At 42.2% G+C, this 23988-nt stretch overlaps 1 protein-coding gene across 1 annotated transcript; it reads right to left on the bottom strand.

Annotated features, from left to right (window-relative positions):
- Positions 1-1041: 1041 nt before the first annotated feature.
- spra (sepiapterin reductase a) lies at positions 1042-20984 on the bottom strand. Its single transcript, XM_061876794.1, has 3 exons — positions 20539-20984; positions 7802-8092; positions 1042-2736 (listed from the first exon to the last, which is right to left on the bottom strand). The coding sequence occupies exons 1-3, from the start codon at positions 20828-20830 to the stop codon at positions 2546-2548; spliced, it is 774 nt and encodes a 257-aa protein (XP_061732778.1). The 5' UTR covers positions 20831-20984; the 3' UTR covers positions 1042-2545.
- Positions 20985-23988: the final 3004 nt, after the last annotated feature.

Genomic DNA, 23988 nt, shown 5'->3' with positions numbered 1-23988 from the left:
TTTTAAAGATTGTAAAGACATACCTCGAGGTCGGGTGGCTGCGGTGAACACGCAGTGTCTCAGAGAGAAGCCAAGGAGCCAAGCTCACAGCTGCCTTTTTTGACAGCTACTGCAGGACAACGAATAGTCCACTGATGTCTCCGGTAAGATATATATCACAATTTCCCCACCCAAAAACATGCTGGTTGACGTAGAGAAAACATGTTCACTTGACCGCTCAGCTTCACAACAAACAAAGAAACACCGGCTGTGTCTCGGTGCTAAAGACAGCTGCAATCCACCGCTTTCCACCAATAGCATTATTCTCTATAGTCTCCATTATTAAATGAACAAATCGCAAAATATTCAGCAACACAGACATCCAAAATTCTGTGTAATTATGCGATTAAAGCAGATGACTTTTAGCCGCTAGTGGTGCAGCGCTAATATTTCCTGACAGTCCGTGAAGTCACGCGTACGTGTCGTCATTCCGCGACGTTTTCAACACGAAACTCACGGGAAATTTAAAATTGCAATTTAGTAAACTAAAAAGGCCGTATTGACATGCGTTGCAATGTTAAAATTTCATCATTGATATATAAACTATCAGACTTCGAGGTCGGTAGTAGTGGGTTTCAGTAGGCCTTTAAGTTCTCCTTGTGGTAATGAAAAAACAAAAGGCCAAACTTGAATTATCCATTTGCAGAGAACCAAAAATGCAGTTATCTCTCTCTCTCTGTGCTGTCATCCTTTTACTGGCGCCGTGCAGTCAGCTGCCAACCTAAATTATAAAATGTCTATTTCACTGAACAATTAAAAAATGCAAATATATGCAAAATTAGTGGAAACTAAAAATATTTATCATACTTGGTCAATGTGATTTCTGCTCCTGAACCGCAGCGCACAGCGTCTCCACATCAGGGCTGCATGACGTCACCTTTATCTTCACACAGGATTGTAAACTCTCATCTGTGAGGCGTGTGCTATGTTTGTTTTTAATAAACTTCATGTTGGAGAACACCTGCTCACATACATACGTGGATCCAGAGAAAAGTCACGGACTTCTAAAACAACATTTTAATTCATTGTTGAGCATTAAAACAGGACTCAAAGTGCATACTTTTTCATGTTCACATAAAAGTCGGGGATAGCGTTCCAAGTTTCGGACACAAGTTTGTCTTTTTTGGCGAGGTGTTCAATATCACACCATTTGTGATTCTGAGCGCTTTAACTTGGACAACCGCATGTCTTTGTCGGCGTCTCCCTGATTGTGCGCGGCCGTGGGCGTGTCCCGAGATTTGACAAGCAGAGCGCAAAGATGAGGGCGTCCTGGCCGTGACAAGCTGAGCCGCATCAGAGTGATCAAAGAGCCGCATGTGGCTCCGGAGCCGCGGGCTGACGAGCCCTGAGCTAAACGTACTCAATAAGTCCACGGTGGTGCTTTGGTGAATTTACGAAACTGAAACTGTACAAAAAAAGGCAATTGCAAGTAAAAATAATACTAATAAAAACACTCTTAAACGTGTTAGCATTATAGCTATGCTAACGACGCTGGGTTCATTACATTACAATGGCACGTACAAATATGCATGAAAAAACTGTGGGGGGAGGTGTGGCCAGCGCGCCTGCAGGAGCAAAGGTCACCGCCTCTGTCTATGGTGCTGAGGACGAGCACCATCGGATGGGGCAGGGGGATGTGTTGACGGCGTGACACAGCTGACAGGTGACTAGATTTCACAGGTGGTACATGTAAATCTAATCATCTGTTGTCTTTAACAGTAAGCAGCCAAGAGCAGGGGAGGCGAGAGGGACTGGGAGAGACTGAAAAGTCACGGACTTCTAAAACAACATTTTAATTCATTGTTGAGCATTAAAACATTCGTTAAAAACTGCACGCCTGGCTTTGGTGACAAGTTTACAGTGGAACTGCTAGGAAGCAACTTCTACAAACATTACATTTGGGATGTTTTAGTAAGTAATAATTGTTTTAGTTATACTGTAAAACGTACAAAAGTTTCTTGGAGTAATGAAAGACGAATCCAAACGAGTAAAACCGCTATGCACGGCTAATACGGAACGGCACTTCTATTTCTGATTGAAAGCACGAAATAAAAGGACACTGCAGCACCTGCATTGAGCAAACTCGTCCAAAAGATGGCGACGTGGCACAAACAAAAACACACCCATTTAGTGTGTTATTGTTTGTGCTAGGTTTTTTTTTTTTACTATTTGCATTTTGGCCTTCGGCGAAAAAAAAATCCAAAAATCAGCCGCACCGTTTTATAAATCTCAGGATTTAAAGCGTAGAAAAATTAGCAGTTCATAAACCTGAATTTACGGTACCCAAATTTTGACAGCGTAGGAAAAAAGGAGCGTTTTTTAAGCCCAAATTTACGGTATTCAAAGATTGACATATTTCATTACTATCACTAATAATTAATAACTGGATGTAAGATACATTTGGTCCTACTGCATTTGGAAACAGCTTCAACAATCACTACAAGGACACTTACTGCACATGTCGTCGGGTGTCAACTCAGTGCCATGTTAATTATACTTCCAGCATTTAAACATCATAGACATCAACATGGTCGCCTGATTTGTATTTGTCTTCCAGCAGCAGCTTGATGAGCTTAGCGCAGGAGGCCTCACACGTGAGCAGCTGGCCCTGAGCATTCATGTCTGCAAACGCCTGCCTCGTCCTCGCTTCTGCCGTTTGGGTCCTGGCCACCAACTGCATGTCTGTGTCCAAAGGACCTGTTGGAATGCAGACAGAAAATGATTTGCCAGTTTGTTAATTAGGAGTACAGTACACGCAGTATAGGACGTGTAAGCTTTAAACGGCATAAATTAAATATTCAAAAATAAAAACAATTATAAATTGAAAAAAAATAAGCACAGGAATGCGACACAAATTGTAAAGCAAATCTATTGATGTTATACCACTGCTAATACTGAAATCTAAGTAAGATTAAATATGTCAAATAAGGGTGATATTTGCTTATTTTCTGTCTGATAAGATAATCCTTCTCACTAAGCAGATTTTATGTTAGACTGTTTTACTTGTTTTAAAGGGTTTTGGTTCTAAATGATCTCAGTAAGATATTACAGCTTGTAGCTGAGATTTTATGACCTATATTGAGTAAAACATGCTTGAAACTAGAATATCAACTGTTGCAAAGCTTTGTCATCAACACTCACAAGTATAAAACTACTTTTTTAAAGTAATAATTTCTTACTTCAAGCATGGAAAAAAAAATCATGATGCCGAGCGCATATCATTATGTCAAGATGATGGCATTAACATTTACTTAAAGGCCTACTGAAACCCACTACTACCGACCACGCAGTCTGATAGTTTATACATCAATGATGAAATATTAACATTGTAACACATGCCAATACAGCTTTTTTAGTTTACTAAATTACAATTTTAAATTTCCCGGGAGTTTCGTCTTGGAAACGTCGTGTAATGATGACGTGTGTGCGTGACGTCCCAGGGTTTTAGGAAGTGTGAGCGCTACGCACACACACAGGTAAAAGTAGTCTGCTTTAACGGCATAATTACACAGTATTTTGGATATATGTGTTGTTGAATATTTTGCAATTTGTTCAATTAATATTGGAGAAGTCACAGTAGAAAGATGGGGTTGGGAAGCTTTAGCCTTTAGCCACACAAACACACAGTGATTGCTTGTTTAAAATTCCCGGAGGTGAAAATTTACTATGGATCAGAGCGCGGTCAAGCGAACATGAATCCAGACCAAATGTCAACCAGCAGGTTTCGGTGAGAAAATTGTGGTTAAAAAGTCATTTCTTACCGGATAAAAGCTGAGCTTGTGCCGTCCATAGCTGCCGTCGACTCCCCTGAGACATTGGCGTTAACACTCGGCCGTGGACACACCCCTCCGACTATCAGGTACTGTTAAACTCACTAAAACACTAGCAACAAAATAGAAAGATAAGGGATTTCCCAGAATTATCCTAGTAAATGTATTTAAAAACATAGGAATACGTCCTAATGCTATCGCAGTTTTTTTTTTTTAACTCTTTTTTTTTTTTTTTCTAGTCCGTCGCTATCAATATCCTCAAACACGAACCTTTCATCCTCGCTCAAATTAATGGGGAAATTTTCCTTTTCTCGGTCCGAATAACTGTTTTTGTCGGAGGCTCCCATTAAAATCAATGTGAATATATGAGGAGCCCCCACACTTGCGACGTCATCATCTGCGACTTCCGGTAAAGGCGAGGCTTTTTTAGGAAGTACCAAAAGTGGCGAACTTTATCGTCGATTTTCTCTACTAAATCCTTTCAGCAAAAATATGGCAATATCGCGAAATGATCAAGTATGACACATAGAATGGACCAGCTATTCCCGTTTAAATAAGAAAATCTCATTTCAGTAGGCTTTTAATTTAAGAATATTTTCCAACATATTGAGCAAAAAAGGTCTCATTTTTTTCCTACCAAGAAAAGTGCATTTGTTAATAGTGAGAATATACTTATTTTGGGGTTCATTGAGTTTAGCTAATTTTACTTGTTTTAGAAAGTCTTGACAAGCAGAATTTTTTTGTTCTATTGGCAGATAATTTTGCTTACTTCAAATAAAATACCCTTCATTTTTGTATTTTTTTCTTGTTTTTGAACACTGACTTTTTGCAGTGTATGTTTTACGCTTGAAAACCTTTCGCCAATCTAATATGTATTCATGTTCCAACACATTTACCCCTGCATGAACTGTTGAGCGATCTTTAGTGCACGTATTTGTTAGTAAATGAGAGAAAATTAGATATTATCATCACACTTCAACATCATAGGTCTGAGCTGTGTGGGAGGATCACAATTGTGCTACTTGGGCAATAAAGAGTTGATATATTGTGACATATACTGTTGTTGTTCCTGCTTCTTCTACACAAGAAACAAACATACATTTTGATTAGACAGTTGACTTGCGCCTTTCAGAGCAGCTAAGAGACAAATTCGACTAAATGAGAATGTGCGGTGAAGTTGTGGGCATTGGACAAAGTTGCAAGGCTGGATAAAATAGACGTTGATTTAAAGGGAAATTTCACTCTTTTTTGTCTCTGCTTCACAATAATGAGAGACAAAAACACACATTTTTTGGGGGATTAAAAAAGGTTTGCAAGATGCATCTCCCTTATGTTGCCTTCAAAGCCCTCTGAAACAACTTCAAAACCCTCCAATGTTTTACTGCAAGTAACAGACAAATTCCTAACAATTTGTCACATGTACAATATTTACCGTATTTTGGTAATTTTAAGCATTACCTAAACATCTTTCCTGGGCGCATTTATTTTAGTGCCCGTAGCGACGCACTTACTAATTCTAGTAACAAATGTATGTTCCTACTTCTGGTAAAAAATGTGAGTGTGTTCTTATTATAGCAGACTTCCTAATAGACGGGAAAGATGACTATTTTTTGACAAATGAGGATTTACAACCATATCGTTTTGAACCTGAATATAGGAAGGATTAATAGATAGTTACAGAAGCTGAGCAAGCACAAAGGGAGGGTAAAATGTTGGACTAGACAGAAGCCAAGTGTCAGAAATTTTTTATATAAGTTGTCACAAAACTTTGGGTTTCAATGAGTTCCCGGCAAGCAGACAAAAGCGGTCTTTGATCGGACTAAGCAAAAGTCTTGTAAAGTCCACTGTTTAGGATGGGAAGCAACATGAAGGTGTTCTGTTTCTTTCATGTATTGTAATAAACAGAAAGATGTTGTTTTGACCCGAAAACTACAAAGTGAAGAGGAAGCAGGACCCGACTTCCCTCCAGGGACCTTTTCTTTGAACTGTTTTAATCAAAGGCGATGGCTGTTTACGACCCCTGTCCCTTAGAAACAGCTGTTGCCATGTAATCAGGGAAACTCCAAATAAAAGAGGCGTACAATCTTTCGCCAGAGCGTGGTGGAACTGTACAAAAAGTACAGGCTGGACGTCTCTCCTCAATTGAGCCAAATTTAATTCCGTCTCTTTTTAATTCCTTGCTTCTTTGTCTGTTTAATAGATGTCATCAGTGTTTGAACCTGACACCAAGAGTGAGAACCGGCATGCCCTGGCTGTGTAAATGTGAACGGGAACTGCACTTTTTTTTTAATTTTCCCTATTATTCTCAATTGTTATGTAAGACAAGCACACATATATTTTTAAATGCATTCCAACCAGTAAATTAGAATATGCAATTCCGGTAGGATTGTGTGTGAATGTCGCGATGCTGAAGCTGAACTGAAATGCTGATTAGCTATAGAATGACTTTGGGAATCGTTTGAATGTTGACAGTGTTTGAACGTTGAAGAGCTGACGCTGACCAGAATATCACAAACCATGATTTTCCAGATTAATCATACAAAAGTAGCCAAAAAAGCTAGCATAGCTTGCTAACATTCTCACAAATATGCTACCAGTAAACGTGCTAATGCACGTTAACTATTACCATACTTGCATGACAGCACAGAGTCTCACAAACCATGATTTTCAGGTATAAACATATAAAATTAGCAAAAAAAACAAAAAAAAAGATAGGATAAAATGTTAGCATGCTAACGTTGTTACAATCCATCCATTTCTACCGCTTGTCTCTTTCAGGGTTTCAGGGTCGCGGGGGGAGCTGGAGCATATCTCAGCTGCATTCGGGCGGAAGGCGGGGTACACCCTGGACAAGTCGCCACCTCACCGCAGCGTTGTTACAATGTTTATGTTTAAACCTGAAAATCATGCTTGCACGTTAACGGTTAGCAAGAAATAGTGCATTTTGCTTGCTTGGATGCTAACATTTTGAGGTAGTTTTGCAATCGTTTACCCCATTTTTATATTACTTGATGTGTGGCACTTGTTAACTGTTAGCATGCTAACAAGCTAACATTAACAAACCAACTTTTTCAGCTGACTTTACACTTTTTTTGTCCAATTCCCCAGCCATTCACCTTAGAGTCAAATAACTTGGTAGGAGACACATGGAAAATGTTAGCAGGCTAACTTTTTAAATTAGTTTTGAAACAGTTTACCACAGAGTTATATAACTTGGTATGTGACACTTATTAACTGATAGTATGCTAATGTTAGCATGCTAGCAAGCTAACATTTAACACACATGCTAAGTGTTAGCATTTTAATGTTAGCATGCTAAAATTTTAGGCTAGCTATTTAACTACCCTGAAACCTAAAACTCACAGATTCGGACACTCGGCACCATTTTAAAAGTACGCCGGCTACCACCGACCCCCGGCCAGAGATCCAGGGCACAGATAGCAGGTCCATCAAAATTTCTGCAGGAATTTTCTAGTTACATATTAGAGTGCAAAAACAAAAAAATCAAACATATCTCAGGGTTTCCCACACATTCATTTATTTGTGGTGGCCTGCCACGAAAGAATTACGGCCCCCACAAATAAAAATAAATAAATAAATAAATAAAAATAATATTTTTTGGGGGTTTTTTTTCCGGCTTTTGACTCGCTCGACCGCTCATAAAAGCAATGGGACTGTCTGTGAATGGAGCTTGTAGTTACATATTATATAACTATGTAAATATTATATAAATATGTGTATAAATAAGTACATAGAGTGTTGTAATTATATTCCAACTCCACGTTCTTGGTCATCGCCGCCGCCGCTGCCACTCACCCCCCCCGCCCGGCCGCCGGACCACACCACCACAAATAGATGCCTGACCTGTGGGAAACGCTGTATCTGCTCTTGTCTCTCATAAGGCTTGTGAACAATAGGCAACATTTAAAAAAATTGCACTTCCCCTTTAGTGGAAATTAATCTATTTTCTTCCAATGTAAAAAATATCCCACCTGGAGCATAGTTTAGCACACGCAGATCTGGGTCTTCTTCTGCCAGAACCTTGAACATCATGTCTCGGGCTGCCTTGCCGGTACAGTACAGCACCCAGGATGGGAATGGCTTCAGGGCGCATAGTGAGGAGATGTTCACCACGCAGCGTTGCAGACCTGGTTGCTTTGGAAAAGCCTGCAGCACGTTGGCGGTGAGGCACAGGGCAGAGCTCACGTTGAAAGACAAGTATGCGTCCACCTCAGCCATGCTGGTGAAGCTCGAGGAATAACGTGACACATCACCCAGGGAACCTGGAAGGAGATAGAGAAGTACAATTCTCTACAGTGAATGTTTTACAAAGCAATGTGATAAATATACAATATCAATACTTGAGCTGCAGCTATCGATTATTTTTGTGACGGGATTATCTATCGATTAATTTGTTCAATTAATTGAGTATATACTGTATATATTATATATATATATATATATATATATATATATATATTCAATCAATTCAATTTATTGTCATGTCACAAAGAACAATGAAAAGAGCACCAACACTGCATAATTCGATGTAAAATTACACATGTTCCGAAATCCCAAAAAATCCCCATAAATAACAGAGTGTAAATATTTAACAGATTAACAATTAACAATTTTTGACACCCTTGCAACATTGTAACAGATACATGGAGATGGTGACCAGAGTGCAGCAATGCAAAGTCTAATTCAGTGATATTGTTGGTGGATGTAGTTACTGTCCCACATTCACCATCAGAGGTCTGGAAACGTAGGTTCCTCAGCTTCCTCAGATAGTAGAGGCGTTGTTGGGCCTTCCCTTCTGTGGAGAATATGTGAGTTCCCCAGGACAGGTCCTCCACTACAGTCACTCCCAGGAATTTACGGTGATTCTTGAGTCTCTTTTTGTGAAAATCCACAATAATGTCCAAGGTCTTTTTGGTGTTTAAGACCAGGTTATTATTGTCACACCATGATCCATCCATCCATCCATCTTCTTCCGCTTATCCGAGGTCGGGTCGTGGGGGCAGCAGCCTAAGCAGGGAAGCCCAGACTTCCCTCTCCCCACCCACTTCGTCCAGCTCCTTCCGGGGGATCCAAACATGTCCTGGGTCTTCCCCGTTACCTTCTACCGGTCGGACGTGCCCGAAACACCTCCCTAGGGAGGCGTTCAGGTGGCATCCTGACCAGATGCCCGAACCATCTCATCTGGCTCCTCTCGATGTGGAGGAGCAGTGGCTTTACTTTGAGCTCCCCCCGGATGACAGAGCTTCTCACCCTCTCTCTAAGATCCCCGCCACCCGGCGGAGGAAGCTCCTTTTGACCTCTTGTACCCGTGATCTTTTCCTTTTGGTCATAACCCAAAGCTCATGGCCTTAGGTGAGGATGGGAACGTAGATCGACCGGTAAATTGAGAGCTTTGCCTTCCGGCTAAGCTCCTTCTTCACCACAACCGATGGATACAGAGTCCGCATTACTGAAGACGCCGCATCAATCCGCCTGTCGCTCTCACGATCCACTCTTCCCTCACTTCTGAACAAGACTCCAAGGTACTTGAACTCCTCCTTTTGGGGCAAGATCTCCTCCCCAACCCGGACATGGCACTCCACCCTTTTCCGGGCGAGAACCATGGACTCGGACTTGGAAATGCTGATTTCCATCCCAGTCGCTTCATACTCAGCTGCAAACCGATCCATTGAGAGCTGAAGATTTTGGCCAGATAAAGCCATCAGGACCACATCTTCTGCAAAAAGAAGAGACCTAATTCTGCAGCCACCAAACCAGATACCCTCAACACCCTGGTCACACCATGATGTTGCCCCTAATTCCTGTAATTCATCTCAACGTCGTAGGTGATGAGTCCGAGGATGTCGTCCGTTGGAGGAAGAGGCAGAGCAGTAGTGGGGGCTCAGCACACACTCCATAGGCGCCCCTGTGTTGGTGATAAGGGTGAAGGAAGTGTTATTGTCCACTCTAACACTGTGTGCGATTTGTTAAGTAAGGTGCACAGGGTGGTAAGTCACGTCCCAGTTGTTGGAGTTTGGGGCGGAGTTTGGATGGTCAAATGGTGTTAGAAGCCGAATAGTAGTCCACAAAGAAGAGTCATGCATACGTGTTTTTATGCTCCAGATGTTTCAGTAGCATGTGGAGCACGATGGTCATAGCATACCGTTGATCGGTTTTCCCTGTAAGCAAACTGATATGGATTGTGTGATAGGGGTATGGCAGTGTTAATGTGTTTGATAACCAGTCTCTCCAGGCATTTGGCAGGGATTGAGTTGAGTGCCACAGGCCTATGATCATTGTGACATTTGACTGTTTTGGAAGGGGGACTATTGTAGCGGATTTGAAGCAGGCCGGAACCCAAGTGGACAGTGAGGTGTTGTAGATGAAGGTGAAGATGTCCGCCAGCTCCGCAGCACAATCTTTGAGCACCCGTCCAGGCACCCCATCTAGTGCAGGTGCCTTCCAGGGTCTGTAGAAGGGAGGAGGAGCAGGACAAAATGGGCATAAAAAAGGATTAGGTGCTCCGCTAAGGTTGGGCTGTCAGCAGAGAAAGATGGTGGCTTCCTCTAATAGTGTGTGATGGCCTTGATGCCCTCACATCCCAATCTGGGATTTGTGGTGTTATAAAACCTGGCTTTAATATGCCTATTGTTCTGTTGCCTGCCAGTATGAATGCCTAATCTCATTGCTGTACACCTCCTGGTCTCCAGACTTAAAGGCCTACTGAAATGAGATTTTCTTATTCAAACGGGGATAGCAGGTCCATTTTATGTGTCATAATTGATCATTTCACGATATTGCCATATTTTTGCTGAAAGGATTTAGTAGAGAACATCCACGATAAAGTTCGCAACTTTCGGTACTAACAGAAAAGCCCTGCCTCTACCGGAAGTCGCAGATGATGACGTCACATGTTGATGGCTCTCACATCTCACATTGTTGTTAATGGGAGCCTCCAACAAAAACAGCTATTCGGACCGAGAAAACGACAATTTCCCCATTAATTTGAGCGAGGATGAAAGATTCGTGTTTGAGGATATTGATAGCGACGGACTAGGGAAAAAAAACAAGTAAAAAAAAAAAACGCGATAGCATTGGGACAGATTCAGATGTTTTTAGACACATTTACTTGGATAATTCTGGGAAATCCCTTATCTTTCTATTGTGTTGCTAGTGTTTTAGTGAGTTTAACAGTACCTGATAGTCAGAGGTGTTTTTCCACGGGTGTGTTGACGCGCAGTGTCTCGGGCAAGTCGACGGCAGCTTTATGGGCAGCACAAGCTCAGTTAATCCCCGGTAAGAAGCGACTTTTTACCACAATTTTCTCACCGAAACCTGCTGGTTCACCTCCGTGAATTTTAAACAAGGAATCACCGTGTGTTTGTGTGTCTAAAGCCTATAGCTTCCCAACTCCATCTTTCTACTTTGACTTCTCCAATAATAATTGAAAAAATTGCAAAAGATTCAGCAACACAGATCTTTAAAATACCGTGTAATTATGCCGTTAAAGCAGACGACTTTTAGTTGTGTGTGTGCGCAATGCTCATATTTCCTAACAGCCCGTGACGTCAAGTGTACACGTCATCATTACGCGACGTTTTCAAGAAAAAACTCCCGGGAAATTTAAAATTGCAATTTAGTAAACTAATATGGCCGTATTGGCATGTGTTGCAATGTTAATATTTCATCATTGATATGTAAACTATCCGACTGCGTGGTGGGTATTAGTGGGTTTCAGTAGGCCTTTAAAAGCACTATTCCTAGCCGTACTTCATGTGTCATCCAAGGTAGCGTGTTAGGAAACACACAGAATTGTCTCCATGATGTGACCACACAGAAGCAGATGTAATTTAAAACAGTGGATGTGTAATTATCCAAAGTGTCACGAGCATCTTTGTCCTGTTCTCTAAATACATCCCAGTCTGTGTGATAAAAACACTACTGAAGCATAGGAATATCGTCGTCCGGCCATAATTTCACGGTTCTGACAGTGGAACCGGTGATCCTGATTCTGGGTGTATACCATGAATGCAGCAGGAGTTAGAGGTGAGGTAGGCCATTGCCCTATACCGTAAATTCTCTCGGGGGATAAAATGGACGGCACTTCAGCAGCAAAACTTCCGCCTCTGGACTACACAGATTATGCTTTACCGTGACGTTAGTGCACCGCTAGTCCTCTTACCAGAGTCCGCGATCCTGTCGGCTCAGTAGGCGGTACATCCCTCTAGCTGAGTAGCAGAGTCCGGGATGGAGGTGTCTAGTCAGGTGTTCAGGGCTCTCTCTGTGGAAATTTGAGGTCGAATCTCATCTATCTTTTTCCGGATTGACTGAGAATTAGAGAGAAAGATGGTAGGAAGCTGTGGTCGGAACTGGCTAGCCTCAAACCTTTGCCGAGACACCCCCTCGCTTCCCTCTCTTTTGCTTCTGCGGGTGTGACCAGGGGTGGTCTGGTGATCTCCAGTGGTACAAAGTACTCGATTGACCATTTATGTATTCTGTTGTTAAATTATAAAAGTTCAGTCTGACTATATTGCAGTGCAAATGTGCCAAAACAATGTGAAATTATAAACAAAACCACTAAAAAAAGTGTAAAAACTACAGCAGTAGTATAAGTTCTGGTCCGCTCCAACTGTACATATACACACACATATATACTGTACATATACACATACATATCTACTGTACATATACACATACATATATACAAACCCCAAAACCAGTGAAGTTGGCACGTTATGTAAATCATAACTAAAAACAAAATACAATGATTTGCTAATCCTTTTCAACCTATGTTCAATTGAATAGACTGCAAAGACAAGATACTTAACATTCGAACTGGAAAACTATAATATTTTTGCAAATATTAGCTCATTTGGAATTTGATGCCTGCAACATGTTTCACAAAAGCTGGCACAAGTGGCAAAAAAGACTGAGAAAAGGCGGTATTGCACCAAAAAGCGACATCAGTGTGTAAAGGATATCACCACATGGGCTCAGGAACACTTCAAAAAAACACTGTCAGTAACTGCAGTTTGTCGCTACAAATAAGGTGATATCCTTTAGAGATTGATGTCGGTTTTTGATACAGTGCCGTCTGAGGGATCGAAGGTCACGGTCATTCAATGTTGGTTTCCGGCCATGCCGCTTACGTGGAGTGATTTCTCCAGATTCTCTGAACCTGTTGATCATATTATGGACCGTAGATGTTGAAATCCCTAAATTTCTTGCAATTGCACTTTGAGAAACGTTGTTCTTAAACTGTTTGACTATTTGCTCACGCAGTTGTGGACAAAGGGGTGTACCTCGCCCCATCCTTTCTTGTGAAAGACTGAGCATTTTTTGGGAAGCTATTTTTATACCCAATCATGGCACCCACCTGTTCCCAATTAGCCTGCACACCTGGGGGATGTTCCAAATAAGTGTTTGATGAGCATTCCTCAACTTTATCAGTATTTATTGCCACCTTTCCCAACTTCTTTGTCACGTGTTGCTGGCATCAAATTCAAAAGTTAATGACTATTTGCAAAAAAAAAAACAGTTTATCAGTTTGAACATCAAATATGTTGTCTTTGTAGCATATTCAACTGAATATGGGTTGAAAATGATTTGCAAATGATTGTATTCTGTTTATATTTACATCTAACACAATTTCCCGACTCATATGGAAACGGGGTTTCTACTAAGTCAAAATAATGACAAAATAAAGTTAAAGTTAAAGTACCAATAATGACTTACTGTACGTAAGCGTTTGCAATAAACATTTGAAAAAAAAAAAGAGTTAAAAGTGGGGCCACATGCTGACATATGCTTAACTCATCATTATAATTTATTGCAGCATTTGGGAAGCCTGTGGTTGATTTTTATTATCTAAATGTTATATTTTTATCAATATGTGATAGCAGGAGCCAGGGACTCTGCCATTCAAAACTAAGCTTCTAAAGGTTTGACTCCCATGTTGTTTACTTACTTCTCTGACAACCTCCTTGTTATTAATCAGAAATATCACGCAGCTAAAATGCGCCAAAATGGTGTGGAGAGAGTGTTTTGCATATAACCACCATGCACTGTAATTAATTTATACATGTGTAGTTTTAAATTATATATACTTGTTTTATATTGTCCACTAAGTTCAATGAGCAGGAGGTGTGTTTTGTGCGACCATATGTTTACTTTGTTAATAATAGTTAACTTAAACCATGAGTGTGGAAAGTTGTTTGGATTGGGACATATATATTGATGCTGTGCTTGAGGTCCCTTTCAAATGAAACTCATAGCAATTGCTTTTCATATCTATCTTCAAACGCATGAGTAGGAATCCCAAGCTTCTTTTACTCGGGGGCCGCATTGGGTTAAAAAATTTGGCCAGGGGCCGGACTGTGTGTATACGGTCGCTTGTAAAGAACATGTCATGGCTGTCTTGAGTTTCCAATACAGGGTTTCCCACACATTCATTTATTTGTGGCGGCCTGCCACGAAATAATTACGGCCAACACAAATAAAAAATTTGGGGAAAAAAAATAAAAAATAAAACCATTTTTATTTATTTATTTATTTTTTCGGCTTTTGACTCGCTCAACCGCTCATAAAAACAATGGGACTCTGTCTGTGAATGGAGCTTGTAGTTACATATTATATAAATATGTAAATATTATATGAATATGTACATAAAGTGTTGAAATTATATTCAAACTCCGCGTTTTTCTTGGTCATCACCGCCGCCGCTGCCTCATCCACCCAAAGCCCCCCCCCACCCGACCACACCACCACAAATAGATGCCTGACCTGTGGAAAACACTGCAATAGTTTCTACAACTCTTATTTTTTTGTGATTGGAGCACATACTTGTTAGTCGCAAAAAACATTCATGAAGTTTGGCTTTTATTTATTATGGGTCTACTGAAAATGTGACCAAATCTGCTGGGTCAAAAGTATACATACGGCAAAGTTAATATTTGGTTACATGTCCCTTGGCAAGTTTCACTGCAACAAGGCGCTTTTGGTAGTCATCCACAAGCTTCTGGCAAACATCTGTTTGAACTTTTGACCACTCCTCTTGACAAAATTGGTGCAGTTCAGCTAAATTTGTTGGTTTACTGACATGGACTTGTTTCTTCAGCATTGTTTAAGTCAGGACTTTGGGAAGGCCATTCTAAAACCTTAATTCTAGCCTGATTTAGCCATTCATTTACCACTTTGACGTGTGTTTGGGGTCATTTTCCTGTTGAAACACCCAACTGCGCCCAAGCCCCAACCTCCGGGCTGATGATTTTAGGTTGTCCTGAAGAATTTGGAGATAATCCTCCTTTTTCATTGCCCCATTTAAAGCACCAGTTCCATAGACAGAAAAACAAGCCCAGAGCATAATACTACCACCACCATGCTTGACGATGGGAATTGTGTTCCTGGGATTAAAGGCCTCACCTCTTCTCCTCCAAACATATTGCTGGGTATTGTGCCAAACAGCAAAATGTCTGTTTCATTTGACATCACGTGGACAAAGATAAGACCTTCTGGAGGGGAGTTCTGTGGTCAGGGCCAGATACACTAGAGCAGGCCTTGGCAATTATTTTGACTGGGGAGCCAAATTTAGAGAAATAAATGTGCCTGAGGGCCGGTACATCTATTTTTAGGAACACTAACACAAAACCTCACAATAATGTCTGATTGAATGCTAAAAACATTTTGACAGACCGCTTTAAGAAACGGAATGGAATTTTAAATTTTTCTATGAACGATAACACACTGAATATTGACAACGTATGAACTCCCTCTCCATCGACATATTTTACAATCAAGAAAAACGCGACAAAAATGCGACAAACAGGGAAATATGAACGCAAAGTGTTAAAATACAATATACAATATGATATATAACTAAGCTTTAGAACTTTGTTGTGAAAATCTCCTTCCACGTCTGTCCCTGACACCCACATTTCAGGCTGACACTTTGTGGAAACGCTCCCCACCCCTACTCCTTAGTGCCTCGTCTGAGCTGCTGTGACTTAGATTGCCATAGTAACTAATTAATTACCATAGTACCTAGTATATCATGCAAAAGCGCAGATTCCAACCATTGAAATACTTTCTATAGTTCAAGACTTATGGTCATTAGAAAACATTACTGCACATCATAATGGCAGCTCCACTTTCCATCTAAAAGATCTAAATGAATTATTTGGGAATGTCCAGCGGGCCGGCTTGAAATACTTAATGGGTCGCATGTGGCCACCGGGCCTTAATTTGCCCGGGTCTGCACTAGGGGGTGGCAGTATCACTCCACTTCAATCCGTAACGGGACTAACTTTAGGCAAAATCATGCTGTGGGCGTAGGCCAATTTTCTTGTTAAAACTTGTGATGTCTCGCAGATCGCACTAAAGACTTCGACAGCTCGCGCTTGACCCGCGGGCCGTAGTTTGGACAACCCTGATTCACAGCATATAAAACTAAAATATTTCGCAATAAAAAAAAAAAAAAAAGTGTTTTGTTTTTGGATTTGCGTTGTTTTTAGGGAAAAAATGTTTTGGCCGTAGTGTTTGACCCTTTGGAAAGGATTATGGGGAAACAATAAGGGGCTTTCATTTTAAGCACAAATCCCTGTTAAATCAGCGGTTAGCGGCATAACGACTACTATGCACTCTGAAAGGGGAAATGGATGTGCTGGCAAATGCTTTAACAACAGTTTCACTGTTCTACAAATGAGACAAGCTCGCTCAATCAGTTTAATTTCAAATCGTATGAGATGAGAGAAAAGTAATTCTGAAGTGAAGCTGACAGTCGGGTGAAAAATATACATATAAATATATATATATATATGTGTATATATATATATATATATATATATATATATATATATACATATATACACATCACTATGTATGTATGTATGTATATCACTATAGTCTGACGCTGCTTATGCTGTCAGTAAGCAGTAAAAAAATGAAAACTGTACACATCTATGTCTTTAAATGCCTACTAAAACCCACTACTACCGACCACGCAGTCTGATAGTTTATATATCAAAGGTGAAATATTAACATTGCAACACATGCCAATACGGCCGGTTTAGTTTACCAAATTGCAATTTTAAATTTCCCGCGAAGTTTCCTGTTGAAAACGTTGCGGAATGATTGACACGTGCTTGTGACGTTATTGGTTGGAGCTGACATTTGATCCCAGCACCACTCACGGCTAAAAGTCATCTGCTTTAATCGCATAATTACACAGTATTTTGGAAAACTGTGTTGCTGAATTTTTTGCAATGTGTTCAATTAATAATGGAGAATATAAAGAAGAATGCTGTGGTGGAAAGCGGTGGATTGCAGCTGCCTTTAGCAACCAAAACACAGCCGGCGTTTCTTTGTTTGTTGTGAAGCTTTAATATGGAACAGAGCGGTCAAGCGAACATGTTTCCCGACCACATGTCAAACGGCAGGTTTCGGTGAGAAAATTGTGGTAATAAGTCGTCTCTTACCGGAGACATGAGCGGAGCTTGCGTCCTCCTGCAGCAGCTGTCAAAAAGGCAGCTGCGACTTTCTTGGCTCCTCCATGGCTTCCACCAGAGACACTGGCGGTCACCACACCCCTCCGACTTTCAGGTATGACTTTATAATCTCACTAAAACTCTAATAACACGATAATCAGATATGGGATTTTCCAGAATTATCCTAGTAAATGTGTCTAATAACATCTGAATCGCTCTCACTGCCCTCGCCTTTTTTTTTTCTAGTGCTTCATTCTAACTTTCCTCATCCACGAATCTTTCATCGTTGTTTAAAATAATGGGGAAATCGTCGCTTTCTCGGCCCGAATCGCTCTTGCTGCTGGTGGCTATGATTATAAACAATGTGACGAGCCCTACAACACGTGACGTCACATGCACATTGTCTGCTACTTCCTGTATAGGCAAGGATTTTTTATTAACAACCAAAAGTTGCGAACTATATCGTCGATGTTCTCTACTAAATCCTTTCAGCAAAAATATGGCAATATCACGAAATGATCAAGTATGACACATAAAATTGACCTGCTATCCCCTTTTAAATAAGAAAATCTTATTTCAGTAGGGCTGTAATATGGAACAGAGCGGTCGAGCGAACATGTTTCCCGACCACATGTCAAACGGCAGGTTTCGGTGAGAAAACTGTGGTAATAAGTCGGCTCTTACCGGAGACATGAGCGGAGTTTGCGTCCTCCTGCAGCAGCTGTCAAAAAGGCAGCTGCGACTTTCTTGGCTCCTCCACGGCTTCCATCAGAGACACTGGCGGTCACCACACCCCTACGACTTGCAGGTATGACTTTATAATCTCACTAAAACACTAGTAACACAATAATCAGATAAGGGATTTTCCAGAATTGTCCTAGTAAATGTGTCTAATAACATCTGAATCGCTCTTACTGCCCTCGCCTTTTTTTTTTCTTTCTAGTGCTTCACTCTAATGTTCCTCATCCACGAATCTTTCGTCCTCGCTCAAATTAATGGGGAAACTGTCGCTTTCTCGGTCCGAATTGCTCTCGCTACTGGTGGCTATGATTATAAACAATGTGAGTTGTGAGGCGCTCTACAGCCAGTGACGTCACGCGCACATCGGCTTCCACTTCCGGTACAGGCAAGGCTTTTTTATTAGCAACCAAAAGTTGGGAACTTTATCGTGGATGTTCTCTACTAAATCCTTTCAGCAAAAATATGGCAATATCACGAAATGATCAAGTATGACACATAAAATTGACCTGCTATCCACTTTTAAATAAGAAAATCTCATTTCAGTAGGCTTTCAATAGATAACAGAGCGGTCAAGCGAACATGTTTCACGACCACATGTCAAACGGCAGGTTTCGGTGAGAAAATTGTGGCAATATGTCGGCTCTTACCGGAGACCTGAGCGGAGATTGCGTCCTCCTGCAGCAGCTGTCAAAAAGGCAGCTGCATGGCTCCTCCATGGATTCCATCAGAGACAATGGCGGTCAACACACCCCTCCGACTTTCAGGTATGACTTTATAATCTCACTAAAACACTAGTAACACAATAATCAGATAAGGGATTTTCCAGAATTATCCTATTAAATGTGTCTAATAACATCTGAAACGCTATCACTGCCCTTGCTTTTTTCCCCCTTTTTTGCTTTCCCCGTCCGAATCGCTCTTGCTGCTGGTGGTTATGATTATAAACAATGTGAGGAGCCCTACAACCCTTGACGTCACACGCACATCGTCTGCTACTTCTGGTATAGGCAAGGCTTTTTTATTAACGACCAAAAGTTGCGAACTTTATTGTCGATGTTCTCTAAATACTTTCAGCAAAAATATGGCCACATCGCAAAATGATCAAGTATGACACAGACCTGCTATCCCCGTCTAAATAAGAAAATCTCAGTTCAGTAGGCCTGTAATATGGAACAGAGTGGTCAAGCGAACATGTTTCCCGACCACATGTCAAACGGCAGGTTTCGGTGAGAAAATTGTGGTAATAAGTCGGCTCTTACCGGAGACATGAGCAAAGCTTGCGTCCTCCTGCAGCAGCTGTCAAAAAGGCAGCTGTGACTTTCTTGGCTCCTCCAGGGCTTCCATCAGAGAAACTGGCGGTCACCACATCCCTCCGACTTTCAGGTATGACTTTATAATCTCACTAAAACACTAGTAACACAATAATCAGATAAGGGATTTTCCAGATTTATCCTAGTAAATGTGTCTAATAACATCTGAATCGCTCTCACTGCCCTTGCCTTTTTTTTCCCGAATGCTTCACTCTAACTTTCCTCATCCACAAATCGTTCATCTTTGCTTAAAATAATGGGGAAATCGTTGCTTTCTCGGCCCGAATCGCTCTTGCTGCTGGTGGCTATGATTATAAACAATGTGAGGAGCCCTACAACCAGTGACATCACGTGCACATCGTCTGCTACTTCCGGTACAGGCAAGGCTTTTTTATTAGCGACCAAAAGTTGCGAACTTTATCGTCAATGTTCTCTAGTAAATCCTTTCAGCAAAAATATGGCAATATCGCGAAATGATCAAGTATGACACATAGAATGGACCTGCTATCCCCGTTTAAACAAGAAAATCTCATTTCAGTAGGCCTTTAATTTAATTTAAACAGTTTGTATTTTTTATTATATTAGCTGAAAATATTCTGCATGGATTTTTTCATAATAATGTTAAGAATAAGTGTGCGACGGATGGGCCTGTTTTGACCCACACAATGTCTGTAAAAAGTACAAACTAACAACAGAAAAATAAAAAGTTTTTGTCTCCACACAAACAAACACAGGCTTCACAGTGGAAGAGGGGTTAGTGCGTCTGCCTCACAATACGAAGGTCCTGAGTAGTCTGGGGTTCAATCCCAGGCTTGGGAACTTTCTGTGAGGAGTTTGCATGTTCTCCCCGTGAATGCGTGGGTTCCCTCCGGGTACTCCGGCTTCCTCCCACTTCCAAAGACATGCACCTGAGGATAGGTTGATGGGCAACACTAAATTGGCCCTAGTGTGTGAATGTGAGTGTGAATGTTGTCTGTCTATTTGTGTTGGCCCTGCGATTAGATAGCGACTTGTCCAGGGTGTACACCGCCTTCCGCCCGATTGTAGCTGAAATAGGCACCAGCGCCCCCCGCGACCCCAAAGGGAATACGCAGCAGAAAATGGATGGATGGATGGACAAACAAATACATTAAAAAAGTAGTTTTACGTTCATGACTTCAGAAAAAAACAGTTCTCACTATGAAACAATTACCTTACCGGCGTTATTAAATAGTATAAGACGTCGGATGTCCTCATGAAAAGCTTCCTTCGCGGTCCGGGTGACATTCTCTACTGCTTCCATAGACGACAGGTCTGCCACCACAACCCGAACTACCAAGTCGGATTCAGCCATTTCTTTCTGTAGAGCCCGCAGGTCGTCACCGGACCGAGCCACCAGGACAAACACCGACCCGGGCTTCACCAGCCGGGACACTTCCCTCGCTATTGCCCGGCCAAAGCCTCTGGAGGCCCCGGTGATGATGCACATAGCTCGGCCAAGTTCCTCCATTTTCTCTCTCCGGACTTTTTCGCTTCTGAAGTGAAGTGAGTGGAACTAAACCACTTGTGGACCTTCGTTCGGTGCTTCTTCTTCATGGGTTTAACAAGCGTGACTCAACATTTTTGTCGCCATCTCTCGGTCTTCCTCTCCTCCTTCACACTTGCAGCGAGCGATACTGCAATGATGGTATCAGTCCGATACCAAGTAAATACGATCCAGGGCTTGACACTGATACTTTTTACTTGAAAATTTAAGAATATATTTCGTGATTATGTCCTTAATTGGATGATCATGAATATAATCATCCTAAACACTGGACAAATATTTTAATCAGTGAAAAATTTAGATTTTCCACACAATCCCATTCAAAAGCAGACTAACATTACAAGGAGACAGAACAGGATCGCTGACGGGTGTGCCAACTTTCGGCGCCCCTTTCAAAAAAGGTGAGAAAAAGGTAAACACTATATACACACACAGACACACATATAAATAAAAGGCCTACCGAAACACTACCAACCACGCAGTCTGATAGTTTATATATCAATGATGAAATCTCAACATTGCAAACCATGCCAATACGGCCGGGTTAGTTTACTAAATTGCAATTTTTAATTTCTCGCGAAGTATCCTGTTGAAAACGTCGCGGTATGATGACGCATGCGCGTGACGTCACGGATTGTAGCGGACATTTTGATCCAGCACCGATCACAGCTATAAGTGGTCTGCTTTAATCGCATAATTACACAGTATTCTGGACATCTGTGTTGCTGAATCTTTTGCAATTTGTTCAATTACTAATGAAGACGTCAAAGAAGAAAGATGTAGGTGGGAAGCGGTGTATTGCGGCAGCCTTTAGCAACACAAACACAGCCGGTGTTTCCTTGTTTACATTCGACTCTTACCGTAGACATGAGCGGAGAGTTTGCGTCGTTTCTCCTGCTGCTGTGGACTCTCTTGCCTCCTCCCACTGGCCGCCACCGACCGTCGGATGCTTACACCGTGGTGGGAAAAAAAATAAAAAATCTTAGCCCGGCTGCCTTGTCTCATCAATGGCCATGGCGGACTTCCTCTCCCGCTCTGTTGCGGGAGGTGGGGGGGAGTAGGCGCGGCCGGACGATGTCTCGGCCTAAGTCTGGCGGTGGAGGTATGTGGAGGGAGGTGTGGCCAGCGCTGCCTGCAGGAGCGGAGGTCACCGCCTCTGTCCATGGTGCTGAGGACAGAGCACCATCAGACGGGGGCGTGGCAGGATTGGACTTTCACAATATCATGTTAGACTTGCTCCACATCCATTGCTTTCATTCCCCTGGAGCGGGCGGAGTTGCCCACAAATGCGGTCCTCTCCAAGGTTTCTCATAGTCATCATTGTCACTGTCACCGACGTCCCATTGGGTGTGAGTTTTTCCTTACCCTTATGTGGGCTCTACCGAGGATGTCGTTGTGGTTTGTGCAGCCCTTTGAGACACTTGTGATTCAGGGCTATATAAATGAACATTGATTTATTGTCCCGGCCTAAGTCTGGCGGTGGAGGTATGTGGAGGGAGGTGTGGCCAGCGCCGCTTGCAGAAGCGGAGGTCACCGCCTCTGTCCATGGTGCTGAGGACAGAGCACCATCAGACGGGGGCGTGACAGCGCCAACGGCGAGACACAGCTGAACAGGTGATTAGATTTCCCAGGTGGTATGAGTTATATAATCGCCTGTTGTCTTTAACAGTAACGGCCAGGAACAGGAGGAGGAGGAAGTTTGAAGAGAGACTGAATAGTCCTGGATAGAACGTGTCACTGTGGACAATGACACTAGGATGAGACAGTCAGAGATTACAAAGAGAAACATAGCCAGGACTTGTGATCTCGCTACAAAGATGTCCAGGCATCGAGTAATTGTCTCTCGTCCCCTGCCTGCGAGAGGCAATGATGAGAGATATAGCAGATTAGTCTCGCTTAATAAGTGGCTGGCTAGTTTCTGTAGACAACAGGGACTAACGTACATTGATAATTGGCCCTTTTTCTGGGGGGCAAACCTGGCTTGCTGATGAGAGACAGCCTTCACCCTAACCGGGAAGGCGCTATCATCTCGACTATGAACATAGATTTCTGTTTGAGTCACACTTGACTAACTGCACTAGTACAAGCCCGGTCACAGGCAATTACAGAGCCTGCTAGTCCGGGTGAGGAGTCAGTTAAGTTAGGATTGGACTTTCACAATATCATGTTAGACTTGCTCCACATCCATTGCTTTCATTCCCCTGGAGCGGGCGGGGATGCCCATAAATGCGGTCCTCTCCAAGGTTTCTCATAGTCATCATTGTCACTGTCACCGACGTCCCATTGGGTGTGAGTTTTTCCTTGCCCTTATGTGGGCTCTACCGAGGATGTCGTTGTGGTTTGTGCAGCCCTTTGAGACACTTGTGATTCAGGGCTATATAAATAAACATTGATTTATTGTCCCGGCCTAAGTCTGGCGGTGAAGGTATGTGGAGGGAGGTGTGGCCAGCGCTGCTTGCAGAAGCGAAGGTCACCGCCTCTGTCCATGGTGCTGAGGACAGAGCACCATCAGAGGGGGGCGTGGCAGCGCCAACGGCGAGACACAGTTGAACAGGTGATTAGATTTCCCAGGTGGTATGAGTTATATAATCGCCTGTTGTCTTTAACAGTAACGGCCAGGAACAGGAGGAGGAGGAAGTTTGGGGAGAGACTGAATAGTCCTGGATAGAACGTGTCACTGTGGACAATGACACTAGGATGAGACAGTCAGAGATTACAAAGAGAAACATAGCCAGGACTTGTGATCTCGCTACAAAGATGTCCAGGCATCGAGTAATTGTCTCTCGTCCCCTGCCTGCGAGAGGCAATGATGAGAGATATAGCAGATTAGTCTCGCTTAATAAGTGGCTGGCTAGTTTCTGTAGACAACAGGGACTAACGTACATTGATAATTGGCCCTTTTTCTGGGGGGCAAACCTGGCTTGCTGATGAGAGACAGCCTTCACCCTAACCGGGAAGGCGCTATCATCTCGACTATGAACATAGATTTCTGTTTGAGTCACACTTGACTAACTGCACTAGTACAAGCCCGGTCACAGGCAATTACAGAGCCTGCTAGTCCGGGTGAGGAGTCAGTTAAGTTAGGATTGGACTTTCACAATATCATGTTAGACTTGCTCCAC

This window comes from Nerophis ophidion, linkage group LG17, assembly GCF_033978795.1.
Source record: "Nerophis ophidion isolate RoL-2023_Sa linkage group LG17, RoL_Noph_v1.0, whole genome shotgun sequence".
Classification (NCBI taxonomy): Eukaryota; Metazoa; Chordata; class Actinopteri; order Syngnathiformes; family Syngnathidae; genus Nerophis; species Nerophis ophidion.
The sequence above is the reverse complement of the archived record's forward strand: the minus strand, read 5'-3'. Positions and strand labels throughout refer to the sequence as shown.

What these genes read in the sequence shown, in the direction of transcription:
- spra (XM_061876794.1), bottom strand. Translation starts at nt 20,830, where the DNA reads ATGGAGGAACTTGGCCGAGCTATGTGCATCATCACCGGGGCCTCCAGA. An exon ending in TATACTATTTAATAACGCCG is followed by an intron (nt 8,093 to 20,538) that starts GTAAGGTAATTG and finishes ATCTCCTTCCAG; the next exon opens with GTTCCCTGGGTGATGTGTCA. An exon ending in TGTGCTAAACTATGCTCCAG is followed by an intron (nt 2,737 to 7,801) that starts GTGGGATATTTT and finishes GCATTCCAACAG; the next exon opens with GTCCTTTGGACACAGACATG.